We start from the raw sequence: 13,667 nt of genomic DNA, 5'->3' as shown, positions 1-13,667 counted from the left end.
ATCATCATGGTCTTCATCATGCAAATCATCGTCGTTTGCGATAGACTCATCTTCATGGACGTCATTGGCCAGCTCAACACGTTGGCCGCCATGAGGTGGTTGTTGTAGCTCAAGGTTGTTCACCCGTGTAACAAGGTTGGCAAGGTGTCCCCTTATTTCCTCCAACAATCGCCTATTGTCAGTACTCTGTTGTGCTAGAATGGTCTTGAGCTCGTCCTTTGAAACACATTGATTAAAATCAGTCGATTCACCTACCATAGTTAGTAGAAAACAAAGGACAATAGATTAGTATCCCTATCAACTACTAATTGGTGAAAGGTAGAGTCACACACTCTCAAACGTTTTACCATGCCCTTACAAGTGTTCTTACTAATGCCGCAGGGTGGAACATCCGGTGACCAGTTCGTGATACCGTGTCGAGCGTGGGTTTAATTGCAAGAGGGAACCTGAACTGATCAAGAGAAGGTGGAGCTCGAAAGGCACAATATGGTAGCAAGGATGAGCAAAAATTGTAATTAGAATAGCAAAACTGAATAAGTGTTTCAAGTACTTGTCAAGTTACTGGCCTAAACGAGTCCCTAGACTTAGCACAAGAATCTGAAATAGCTATCAAGCACAAATGACCAAAGGATGCAATGTACTTCTGATATTTCTTTTCTTTTTTTCTTCATTTTTTCTTTTTTTAACTTTTTTTACACTCTTTGCTTCTTTCTTTTTTTTTTTCTGATTTTTCTCTTCCTTTTTTTTTACTCAGAATTGCAGCAATACAAATATTACAACTCAAAATTTCAAAGAATACACAAGCTGCCAACTCTGATCACGGCTGCACTCACACAACAGCTAGCAAAGCTTCTAGCAAGAACAATCCGGTAATAGAGCAAAGCTTCTCTAATTACCACTGTGCAGCAGAAAAAAATAAAGCAAAAAGGGCAGGACAAAGGTTCTTTGATCAACTGATGCGCAGGAACAAATTATACTCTCGGCAAGCAATGCTTCTTGCCTAATTCACAAATCAAGGCTGGACAAAGCTTTCCAAGCAGCAGCTAGCTAATTAATGGGCCAAAGAGCAGGGCAAATTTCCCCAGGAAACTGCGCAAACAAGAAATCCTATTCGTCCGCGCCAAACTGGACAGCAGTGGCAATTTATGGACGCGCACTCGGCGTCGAGTTCATCCACAAACAGGAAGACCGAGAAAATCCCAAAACAGGCGCAGCAGCAACTAATCAGAAAGAGAGTCCGAAACAACCTGGACTCTGTTCCTTGCACACTATTAATTGTGGTGAGGACACAACAGAGTGGGCGTAGGATCAAGGGAGGGCCAGCAGTGCAAAGCTGTTGACTAACAGGCGGCTTGCAATCATATCGTCTAGGGCTTGCAGCGCGGAGAAAAAAAAACAAACTTGAAACGACTAAACCGAAGACTAGACCAGCAAAACGAACTTGACGAAGGACACAAACTCAGCAACGCAAAACTAAAAATAAAAATTTACGAAGATACAAAATGGTTTAAACAGCGAAAAACGAAAATGAACAAGTTATAGTATTTTTGGCTTTTTCTGAACTATAGTGATGAAAACAAAACTGATTTAAAAGGAAAACAAAATTACCTAACGAGCAACCTAAAAATCTGATACCAGATAATGAGTGAATTAGTCCGATCTTCCGTAGGATAGTAATATCTCGGTGGTGGAGAACACGACATTGTTGATGCAAGGTTCCGATCCGAATATATCAATCCCCTCACAATAAATATACCACAACTCCGTTAGTTATCAACTATGCGCGAATACAATTGACCTCATCAAGAAGACTAAATCTCTACAAGCGTACCGCGAACACAAGCAAGAACGCAGAAGAAACAATCTAAAAATTGCAATATGATTAAGCACTAAAAATTGAAGTTCCACAAATCAATGTAGCAGACTAGTTGGTTCGGTACAGAAGCAAAAATCTCATAAATAACATATGTAAATGCAATCTAAGCAAAAACTAAACTCTAGGGCCGGCTGGTGGCTAAGTATTTACGAGAGAAAAGAAAAAGGAGGTAAAGAAGGGTTCGGCCAGGAGAGGGGCGCACAAGATGGTGGCTCCGATCCCTGGTTTCCTAACCTATTACATGACCTGTGGGGTCAACAAAAACTGGCACAACACCTTAATTGATTCAGCTACAAGTCTCGGAGCTGATCTGATCTCCTTTTAGTTTAGGCTTGTAGGTTTCCTTCCTTAGAGATAAACTTTCCTCCCTTGGCTGATCTGCATCGTGGTAAGGAGTTGTGGACGACCGGGACTTGATCTGGTTCGGTTTGGTGGAGTTGGAGACGTGCTGGTGTAATCCCACGTGCAATGAAGAGGTAGAGTTGTGGTCAGCTCGATGGAGACTTGGACCAGGACCTGCTGGACAGATGGAATAGCACGTTGATGTAGAGAGGACAGCGGGTTGTAGGTGTTAACTTGACCAAAGTGTATGTTGACTGAGAAAAATTATTCTGAGAAATAGCATATCACAAAAATAATTACGCAGCAGCATATTCTCAGAAAAATTATTGTGCTCGTCAAGGAACGAGTTTACCTGAAAATGAAGTCGTTTTGCCTGCGCTCGTGTAATTGATCCTTGTAGAAACGCATCTGTAGCAGAAGGATTATTTGTAGTGCTTGTGTTCGAAAGAGTGATGTCCTCATCACTCGGGTGGGCAACCGGCACTGATAGTAGTACCGAGTAAAGGTGCCGGTTGAAAAATCAACAGTGAAGTTGTTTTTTCAACCGGCACTGATATGTCGTTCTATAGTAGTGGTATAATCTCTAATCCTTACGGTTAGGCCTAATCACCCAACACCTCCTAACCTAGCCGATTCAAACAAGTGCTGACAGCAAGGTGAAGACTGTCGTCGCCATCGCCGTCCCCACCAGCGGCTCCTGCACGGCCAGCAACTCCTTCACTGACATCGCGTCATCCATGACTACATCATCGCACCTATGATGCACCTCTATCCTGAGCCATCATCAAGCACCTAATGGCATCATCTGGCTCTGATAATGTGTTCATGCTTCCGCTACTGATGTGTGTGTTCGGTTTTGAGAGGTAGTGATCATGTCTAAGAGCGATTAAGATCTAACACTGGTATTAGGGCCTTGCTAGCCCCAGATCAAACCCAATTAGGATTAATCATGTTAAATTATAACCCGATGATGTAAATTAATGTTTGATTCAAGTTAATTAGTCTTGGGACAGATGAATTAGTGCAAATTGATGATCACTAGGGCTTAAATGTTTACGGATTAGTCATGTTTAGCCCTAATTAGCCTCGGGTTTTAAATTAATTAGGCTCGGATCATTACCTTATATTATGTTTATGCGTGACTGTTCATGAATTAGGTATATTTGATGTTAATTGAGCTCTAATTGTTTATGGATTAGCATTGTATGTATTGGATTAGGGTGAATTAGGATCGGTTAATGCGTTTTAGCCCTATTTTTGTTTCGGTTTAGTGATGATTATCCATGTATCATCCATATATCATCATGAGTAGTTCCTTTTGGTCTCGGTTTAGAGCACATTATGCACAATTCAATCATGTTTATGTTCGTATATGTGTTTTTGTGTGCTTTTGGTTTCGGGTTTTAGTTGATTAGACTCGGATTAGAGCCAACATGTATGTAGAAATTTCGATTTTGGCATGGATTTGGGGTTTTATGGCCTTGGGCAGCAGTAGAACTCAAAGGCAATTCCCCAATACCCTCCACATCCCGAAACCCTAAACCTATTTCCCCCCATTTTAGGAACCCTAATCTCAAATCCTTAATGACCAAGCCCTAATCTAAAGTGGGGAAGTGATACTTACGTGTTGCTATCGTTCTTGAGGCCACCGGAGCCTTATTCCGCACCTTTTTCGGTAGATTCGCCTTCTGCTACTCTGTCGCACGCGAATCCTAAGTCACCGGTGTCGCCTTCTTATGCACACAGCTTGGAGCTTCGCTGGTGTTGGTGTTCTCCTCCCTTTCGCCGCACATCGCACTCATGGTCACCACCAATGATCAGCTCGATGGGGCCACACGCGACCTCGGTCGCACGCATGCGTCGGCGAGCAGACCCATGACGGGAATGCTTTTGCTCCATTCTCAAGGTGACGCCGCTCTCTCTCGACGCTCCACCGCCCACTCCCCCCCTCGCGGCAGCTGCATGTTTCTTGGTGGAGACGGACAAAACTGTGTTTCGGGTTAGGGTTCCCAGGATGCCCATGGCTTTGTTCTGGCCGAAATAGCCGGACAGCCGTCGGATGAGGTTGCGCGGCATCTCGGCGTCGCACCGGCCCGGTGTAGACGCGGTTGGGCTGCCGCGTGCATGCACGGACGTGCTGGGCCAACCACCACGTGATTGGGCCAGTGTCACGTGCGTAGGCTAGCACATGAGGAGTTTTAATTATTTTTATATTTTTTTATTAAAAATTTAAATAAATAGATTCCTCATCAAAATAATTGCACAAATAGGCGCCTGCAACCCCCTGAGAGGGCTGCAGCCCTCTGAGAGGGCTGTTAGGCCTCCTTACCACCCTGAGAGGGCGGGTGGCCTAACCGCCCCCTCAGAGGGCGGCAAGGCTGCTACCGCCCTCTGAGGGGGCGGGTAGGGCCTGCTGCCCAGTGGGATATTATTTTTGTAAAAGTTGCAAAATTTAGTGTATGTGCTCAAAATTTGAAATATGGATTTTGCAAAATTTGGAATTAAAATGGTTGAAGAGTACTGAAAACGGTATACTGAGGAAGCGAGAATTTGGGGTAGATTACGTGAAGCACTACACAGCATATTATGCGGGTATGAGGTTGTGAACGGCGACAAATATAAGATTAAACATATGATGGAAAACATTACATGAGACTGTAACCACAACGAGAAAAAAAGGTGGCATGTACGGTTCGCACAAAGATCTACTTATTATGGCATCGCTCCTAATCATAACATGCCTTAGGGAGTGAAAACATGTCGGGTTACATTAGATACTCTCTACTGACTACTGAGTGCATCTAGGATTATTGTGTACTGAAACCTTTGCTCAATAGCACGGATTATTGATCGTGGCACATACCTTAGGTTGTCCATAATCTCTCCATACATAACATTAGCAATAAAGGCAGATGACATGTTCCGGTGGGTGAACTCTATTTCCTCAATGTGACAATTATGTTCCCTGACTATTGAGCACTGCCAGTAGTCTAGCCATTTTTCTCTGAATGCGTGCACCCGCCAAGTACATTGAGGCACCAAACATTTCACATCATACTCCCTTTTACTGAATTTAACAACTTTGAACTGCCTCCAAAGAGACAGCGATTAGAATTCAACTGCATCAATAACAGCCTCCTTTGTATGGTACATAGCACCCTGAGACACCTCGTTGTCATGATACTACCACGATGTCCGATCAGCCTCGCTAACCAACAGCTTTCAAAATTCATGATCCCTCCACTCTGTAGGCACTGAAGCATTACCCTCCTCATCAGATGAATCCCCATCGGTAACGACTTCCTCCAGCTCTTGATCCTCCAACTCATCTTTTCAATTATGCTAGAGATATGCTCCCCCTCATCGGCTACACTCATCGGTTGTATCTTAGGAATATCCCCAACATCTACCCTGGTCCCGACATTTACCGGGTCTGATTCATCTTCCACTGCCTCACTTGGTCTCGCTACTACTTTCGCAGAGTTCACCTCTGTTTGATCTTTTTGGTACGCCTCAGCTAACAAAATCAGAGGCAGACCACGTTCACAAGATATATCTATATACTGCCTCCAAGTTGATGTGGCTTCGATCGGAATAAGCTCGCCAAAGTATACCTGACTAGCACGGCTCAGGACAGCTTTCAGCTTAAGATCATGTTGTTGCGGATCCAGTTGGAAAAACCGCATCAACTACTTGCACACACCCGCAATGGTCCTCTCATTAGCTTTACTAAGACCCTTCATGACATGACAAAATCCAGACAGATCTACACCGTTAGGACCGTACCTAATTTCACCCTCACCATAATATATCTGAAAAATTAATTTATTTGCCATCCCTGAAAACATCCATAAATATAACCAATGTTAAAACCGACGAACTATATTTTTGAGTATCGGAACTAAAAAATTTACCGACATCGATTCATGCCTAACAATAGGTTCTTCAATAATACCCCTAACCAAACTTACCTACAAATATTACTCTATACAATCTACATTTAATTGCTATCCTACCGTATCAGAATTAATATTCACAGTATACTAGCATTTTCTAAACCCTAAATCATAGGTCATACCGTTAAACCTAGGTCATACAGTGCTAATTCCTATGTCACACAATGCTACCCTACAATTATTGCTCTGTACAATCTACATATTCAAAACTATCATGATACAAATAATATTCTGTATTTAATTGCTATCCTACCATGTCGTAAGTAATATTGACAATTTTCTACTAAATACAGCATTTTCTAAACCCTAGGTCATACATGTCTAAACCCTATGTCATACAGTACTACTGTACTTATTAACAACAATAAAAGTATACAAGAACTTGCTGGAAAGTGATCTTTAAATCCGCGGAATACAGCAGGGTTTCACCGCGCTCTCTTTCTCTCCTCTCCTCTCCTCCCTCTTCAGAGCTTTCTCTTTTTTCGGATTAAAATGAGGATTTTTCCTCAATTTTGGCCCTTTTATAGAGAAGGGGGAGGTGGGCGGGCAGCCTCCTTACCGCCCCCTGAGAGGGCGGTAAGGGGTCGGCACGGGCGGGCAGGCTCTAGCCGCCCTCTGAGGGGCCAGTTAGGCCACCCGCCCTATCAGAGGGCTGCAACCCTCTTAGGGGGCTGCAGGCGCCTATTTGTGCAATTATTTCGACGAGGAGTCTATTTATTTAAATTTTTAATTGAAAAAAATATAAAAATAAAAAACTCAGCACATGAGAAGGCCAGAGCGGGGCTCTTTGGGCCGCGACCGCACAATGGGCCGCGCACATTGTTGGGCTGGTGTTCAAGTGCAGTCGCTCTGGGCCGTGCGCGTAATGAGGTTTATTGGGCTGAGCCCTAAAAATGGGCCGAATAGAATAGAAAAGATGAGCTTCTTTATTTAAACAAAATTTTCAGTAAATTTCGAATACTTTTCTTTTTATACACTGGAATTTATTAATGATTATGGACCATAATAAATAATTTTTTAATGTACCAAAATTTAAAGTTACTTCTCTGAAGTAATTTTTCCAGCGATTTATAGTGTTTTTCCTTCATGTACTATATTTTTTATGACAATGGCTCAAATAAATAATGTTTAATGTACTGAAATTTTTCCAGTGAACATAATGTTTTTGTTTTATGCACTGGTTTAATTGACTAATGGGGCGCAAATAATAATATTTTATACACCAAAATAGAACGACAAATGTTCCCTCAACTGTTAGACATCACATAGCTGGGTGCAAGATCACGTAGCTCCATAATAGAACGACAAATGTTCCCTCAACTGTTAGACATCACATATGAGTATGACTATTATGCTCGAGCTTGGTTTAATTAAGTAAGATAGTTGTCGTGATCTCAGCTAGAGTAAGCCCAACCCTAATCGAACTGCTCGAGCTCGACAAATAGTAATATGTTACTAGACTTTTGTGTCTTCATTAATCATTAACGCACTGTAATATTACAGTTTCACATGGAGTTCACATGGAGTCATAGTACAAGGAACGTGCATGCTAATGCCATGGCGGAGATAATATGGTATCGATATTTTGTTGGGTGAGATAGGAATTTTCCAAGGAAGAACGCCATGCTTGTGGTGAAATAATCTGGGTGCTACTTATCTTATATATCGGCAAACCCCGTATTTCATGTAAGAAAGAAACACATCGAGGCAGTGAGGTAGACTTTCATTTTGTTAGAGAAAGAGGAACACAGAGGGCATTGGAAATTCGGTTTGCCTCATCCCAGGAACAACTAGCCAATAGTCTTACGAAACCGACGATACATGTACAATTAGGTTGAGCCTTGAGTCTGTTGTAGATACGGCTAGCACACAGATTGAATCGTTGTAACAAAAATCTGATTGTAATCCGTCATGTCCACGTAAACTAAGCCGATTATTATTGTTCACCATCCGGCATGCTTGTTGGCACCAAGAGATGTGCGGCAATTCGCCAATTCTCTGAATATTTCACACACTAGAAATCGTGCGTGCCTGAATCCTGCCCAGAATTACAAGTGGTGCTTCCTCTGTTGTTTTATTGCCCTTCTAGTTTATGCTCACATGTCGTGGCAAGCTCTAGGCAAATAACTTACAGATGCTGATCTAAACTTTACTTGGCCTGGGCTCTAGCTCTTTTGTGTTCTCCGAAATTCGTATTTTTTTTGTTGGCACGACTTGCCGCGTTTCGAAGGTCATAATTAACCATTAGTTGAATTCACGCCGATGGGCGGCGACGTTGATGTTGCGGTCCAGGTTCATATGAATTTCACTGGTACTAAAACACGACATCCATTCTTAGACAAGGGAGTATCCTGAACGCAAAGCCGTTCTTTTCACCTTCAAAAGTACGCAACGATCGTCTCAAAACCGGAAAAATTGAAGCAAAGATCGACGAAATATACAATGGCCATAACCCGTCTGCGGCGTAGATTTGATTATCTATTTTGGATTGCCCCGTAAGCCATGCATATATGGTGCGGCTGCACAGCCATGCACATGTGCACGTCAGCCATATCCGGCGGCCGGCTTGCTTCATTCGATGAACTTAATTTGTTTATATTAACTAATCCTCTAGCCACCAATCAATCGTGATTACTAAGGCCAAGGCTGTGGATCTATATATTCGTACCCAATCATCGCACAATAATCATCACAACAAAATCCATCCAATTCCATACAAACGAACAAACCAGTTATTGCAGGCTGCGGCTCAAGTTCCTGAGACTTTCCTGCAGTTTTAAGGCATAAAAACCGAGCGACTGGCATGGCGACTATGGCCTCAGCTCGAGTTTTCACTGCCGTGTTGCTCGCGGTCGGCTGCGTGCTGGCCATGGCCGCTAACGCGTCGTCGTCTCCGGCGCCGGGCGGATGGCTGAAGGCGCATGCGACGTTCTACGGCGGCGCTGACGCCTCCGGCACCATGGGTAACTAGCTTAATTACTTATGCCGCGATGCAAATGCACTCGCTATATAGCTAGGGAGATTGTGAGACACATGTATGTATGATTCGCGTATCATTTCGCAGGTGGTGCGTGCGGGTATGGGAACCTGTACACGCAGGGATACGGCACACGGTCGGCGGCGCTGAGCACGGCGCTGTTCAACGACGGCGCGTCCTGCGGGCAGTGCTACAAGATCGCTTGCGACCGCAAGAGGGCGGACCCGAGGTGGTGCAAGCCCGGCGTCACGGTAACCATCACGGCCACCAACTTCTGCCCGCCCAACTGGGACCTCCCAAGCAACAATGGCGGTTGGTGCAACCCGCCGCGGCCACACTTCGACATGGCGCAACCGGCCTGGGAGAAGATCGGCGTCTACCGTGGAGGCATCATCCCCGTCATGTACAGAAGGTATCTATATATGCAGCTTGACTTGCACTTATTACTAGTCTATTAAGGGAGGATCGCCATCGTCGCTTGGTGCAGTAGTCTAAACAGAACGTTCTTCCATGCAGAGTTCCATGTGTGAAGCGAGGTGGCGTGAGGTTCACGATCAACGGACATGACTACTTCAATCTTGTGCTTGTGACCAATGTTGCAGCAGCCGGTTCGATCAAATCAATGGATGTCAAGGGCTCCAACTCGACTGGTTGGATGCCAATGGTGCGCAATTGGGGTGCGAACTGGCACTCTCTAACGTATCTCACCGGGCAAATGCTCTCATTCAGATTGGCAGACACCGATGGACAAACCATTGTGTTCACAAACGTGGTGCCACGAGGATGGAAGTTTGGCCAGACATTTGCAAGCAAGCTGCAATTCAAGTGAGGATGCTCCGCAGTATTTCCTTGTGATTGATTTATGAGCGTATGACTTACAAACGGTCAAACTTACTGGAAGTTCATTCAGTTGTACACTATGTGCATTACATGTAAATAGATACTGATCCAACAGGCACTACTACCGCTTGTACCTCTCCTGTTATTTAACTTTTTACTGTATATGTTTGTGTATATATATACACACACACAAACACACACACACTTGTGTTTATATAAATTTTATGGTGTATATAAAGATGTATATATGTGTGTATTTTTTAACTTGTTACTGTATATATATGTGTGTATATATAGACACACACAAACACACACACATTTGTGTTTATATAAATTTTATGGTGTATATAAAGATGTATATAAAGTTGTGTATTCCAACAAGAAACTAGGTTGATATGTTCATTATTGGTATAAATTTGTGGAGTGATGGTAGGATTGTCGATTAGCATATCTTGAGCGCGCCTAGACTATGGTTTGATATTCTGAGTTGGCTCAGTGAAGCTTGTGAATTAAGTTCGATAATAAAACAACATATGTTTCCTACAAAGTTAAATATCATAAGGCGCTACTACAGAACCAGCCATAGACGACGGTTCATCACTACCAGTTGTGCAGGAACCAGCAGTTAAAATGTATCACTGACGGTTTTTAATCTTCCGCACCCAAACCAAGATGGAGTCGCCAAGAATCGACACAGATAGTCGATATCAGTGCCAATTTGTAGTACAAACCAGCACTGGTACTGACTATCAGTGCCGGTTTTAGCCATTAACTGCCACTGATAGTCTATTCGGACCTGAAATTTTGATCGATTCTAATTTTGGCTTGTCCTCACGTTCAGCTTCAGAGATTTTCCATGACGGTGAGTGCCTCTGTCTTATCTCCCCCACCACGCACGTCTCTCTCTCTCTCTCTTACCACCTCCCCCACTGGCCTCCTCCTCCTCCCCACGTGAGATCCACTGGGGATCCACGGTGGGATCCAGCCATGTCTTCCCCTGCCTCCTCCCCCATCGGCCTCCTCCTCCTCCCCACGTGAGATCCACTGGGGATCCACGGTGGGATCTAGCCATGGATCTCTCTAGGGGCATAGATACATGCCGGCAAGCTGGGGCCAGAAGTGAATGGGGGACGACAGTGAGGTGCGGACGGCAAGCTAGGGACGCAGCATATTCTGTAGTGGCGGCCTTCGTGCCGCCACATATGGATGTGCATGTGTGTGTGTCATCAAGTTGGGATCAGGATCAGATGGTGGTGCAGTGCAGACGACGAGCAGGGGGCGCGACATGCTTTGTGGCGGCTGCCTTTGTGCCGCCACATCTGGATGTGTGTGTGGTACGTAGAGCTGGCATGGGCGGCGGTTGGGGGGGGTCCATGCGGGGTGGTGTGTTCGGTGAGGTTCACAACGGCGACCCAAGCTCCATGATGGCAAGCGATGTGACGGCGGGCTCGAGTGGCTTAGTCTCGAGCGGCTTCGGCTCGAGCGCCCGCTAGAGCTTAAATTCTTTTTTTTTTTGTTTTGGGAAACGGCTTCGCTACCGGGTTCACAGCCGGTAGTGATAGCGCTCGAATTTCATTGTCGAGTATTCACTATCGGAAGCAAAATCGACAGTGAAGACCGATTTACAACCATCAGTGTTAGCCGATTTTGTAGTAGTGAGGACACTCTCAACACTTCACTCTGACTGATGGCTTAGACATTAAATGGGCCGCTACATAGAATGAGAGGTGATGCGTCATAGAATTGAAAGAAGAGAGAAAATGAGCTAATATCTTCAACAAAGAGAGAAAATGAGCTAATATCTTCAACAAGAAACAAGATGGGCCCAATATCCAACACTGAGGGAAACCACGTTGGTAGAGAAATGTCTACCCGGCTTGTTTTATGGGACCCACAGCCTTGAACCCATCTCCTGTTCATGTTAGACTGTCAAGCTCCACATCGGGAGGCCTGCTTTCCATCGCACCCACCTCCTCACCCAGCAATGTTGCACTTCGGCCATGGGCTACAACAGCTTGTTGCAGACCACTGTGTCGCCATGGTCTATCCTCTTTGTTCATGCTGCTTGACGTTGGGCTGACAAGGGCTCCACCCACAGACTCGTTCACCGCTAAACAAGGTTTGCGTGGTGGGTTGGGTGTGGGTTTGCTCCGCTCGCCAGACCCGGCCGGGGTTTGCATGCAGGCCGCCCTAGGCAATGTTTTTCTTCATTTTTTAAGAAAACCAAAACGTGTTTGGCAATTCGCAGTGTGAGAGGAAGCGGGTGCAGTCACTGAAAATTACTAGACACGGTTCCAATTCAGTGGCAGCGAGTTGCGGCAAGAAACTAGTAGTCTTTCAGCCAAGCAAAGAAGAATAAAAGATGAAAAACAGCTATGCATAGAAGAATGACAAATGATCTAGTAAGTACATGCATCCATGAATATAGCTGCTTAGTCACCTCCATTTTGAACTGTAAATGGATCGACAAGTACAGTATGTACAGACCTGAAAACCCCCATGAATTCAGATGCTACTGATATAGCAGGTATATCTTTAAAGAGTTAGGAAAGCCAAATTAATTCTTATATCATTTCACTAATCCATCCTAAACAACCATCTCAGTGGAAGAAAAGTTAGGTGCTGCAAATTAAGTAATCACGTAAGGACATACAAATAATAACCTCTAGAATGAGCAGACAGAGCTTACTTAATGAAATCTTTGCAGTTTGTTGGATGAGCTCACTTATTCATGATGCTTAATTCATGCTCCAAAACCTTGAGGACTTTTGTAAAAAGAACATCTCGTTGATGACTATCAAAACCCTAAGGGCCCATTTGGATACCGTCATTTGGGCTGAATTGGAACTTAATTCTTGGGCCAGCTTGTTTGCCTACACCATGGGTGTGTTTGGTTGTCCGCATGAGGTTTTGTAGAGCTGCATCGTATATCCTGGATGAGTGGAAGCAGGCTGAGGGGATCCGTATTCTGGAAAAGAAGTGTGTTTGGTTGGTTGGATGAGCGGATATTGGTAGAATTTGAGTTTGTGTTTGGTAGGCTGAATCTGAGACTGCATGAATTTGAGTTTTTTTAATTTATTTTAGCCTTTTTGAAACTAATATTTTAATAACAGTCCGTGGGCATCTAAATTTTCAGAAACTAGTCCTATTTGTCACACTAAAGTGTCTGGCGTGACTCTCCAATGTAGTCACGCCATATTCATTGGCGTGACCAAAGTGACCACGCTGATGGAAACCCCGACGCCTTTACACGTGGGTTCAACGTGGCAGCCTGAGTCCAGTGTTTTCGTGGATGAACAGTATTATTGTTTTCAGCGGTTTCAATTGTTCTCTTTCCGCTTTCTCTATTTGAGCAGTGGGATTGCCGCACTCTAAAATGCACAAAACGTTTTCTGAATGTCCTATAATTCATGATGAATCCATTTTAAAAGGATTCACCTCAATACCCCATCTAGGTCTCAAAATAATAAAAAAAACTCCAAAAATAGCTACCTTTAGACATTCTAGCAATTTTTAAGGCCTCAAATAAATTCCCAAAAATCTGAGAAAATTCACTAATATTTCTCTCATATGGCGTAATAATTTCTAAAATTATTGCCAACCCTAGGTTACTTGGTGAAAAAGTGAGTTCCTTTGCAATGCTCCATTCATATGTATTTTTATCATTTCATACTAT

General features: G+C 44.0%; 1 protein-coding gene across 1 annotated transcript; it reads left to right on the top strand.

The window, feature by feature from the left end:
* Positions 1–8,884: 8,884 nt before the first annotated feature.
* LOC133920606 (expansin-A24-like) lies at positions 8,885–10,183 on the top strand. The gene is made up of 3 exons (XM_062365210.1): positions 8,885–9,137; positions 9,239–9,563; positions 9,668–10,183. The coding sequence occupies exons 1-3, from the start codon at positions 8,978–8,980 to the stop codon at positions 9,978–9,980; spliced, it is 798 nt and encodes a 265-aa protein (XP_062221194.1). The 5' UTR covers positions 8,885–8,977; the 3' UTR covers positions 9,981–10,183.
* Positions 10,184–13,667: the final 3,484 nt, after the last annotated feature.

The sequence above is a fragment of the Phragmites australis genome, chromosome 6 (assembly GCF_958298935.1).
Source record: "Phragmites australis chromosome 6, lpPhrAust1.1, whole genome shotgun sequence".
NCBI classification, from domain to species: domain Eukaryota; kingdom Viridiplantae; phylum Streptophyta; class Magnoliopsida; order Poales; family Poaceae; genus Phragmites; species Phragmites australis.
The sequence above is the reverse complement of the archived record's forward strand: the minus strand, read 5'-3'. Positions and strand labels throughout refer to the sequence as shown.

Excerpts from the sequence above, each read along its gene's own strand:
- LOC133920606 (XM_062365210.1), top strand. The coding sequence starts at position 8,978 with ATGGCGACTATGGCCTCAGCTCGAGTTTTCACTGCCGTGTTGCTCGCG. Across the intron at positions 9,138-9,238 it reads TGACGCCTCCGGCACCATGG|GTGGTGCGTGCGGGTATGGG; the intron begins GTAACTAGCTTA and ends ATCATTTCGCAG. Across the intron at positions 9,564-9,667 it reads ATCCCCGTCATGTACAGAAG|AGTTCCATGTGTGAAGCGAG; the intron begins GTATCTATATAT and ends TCTTCCATGCAG.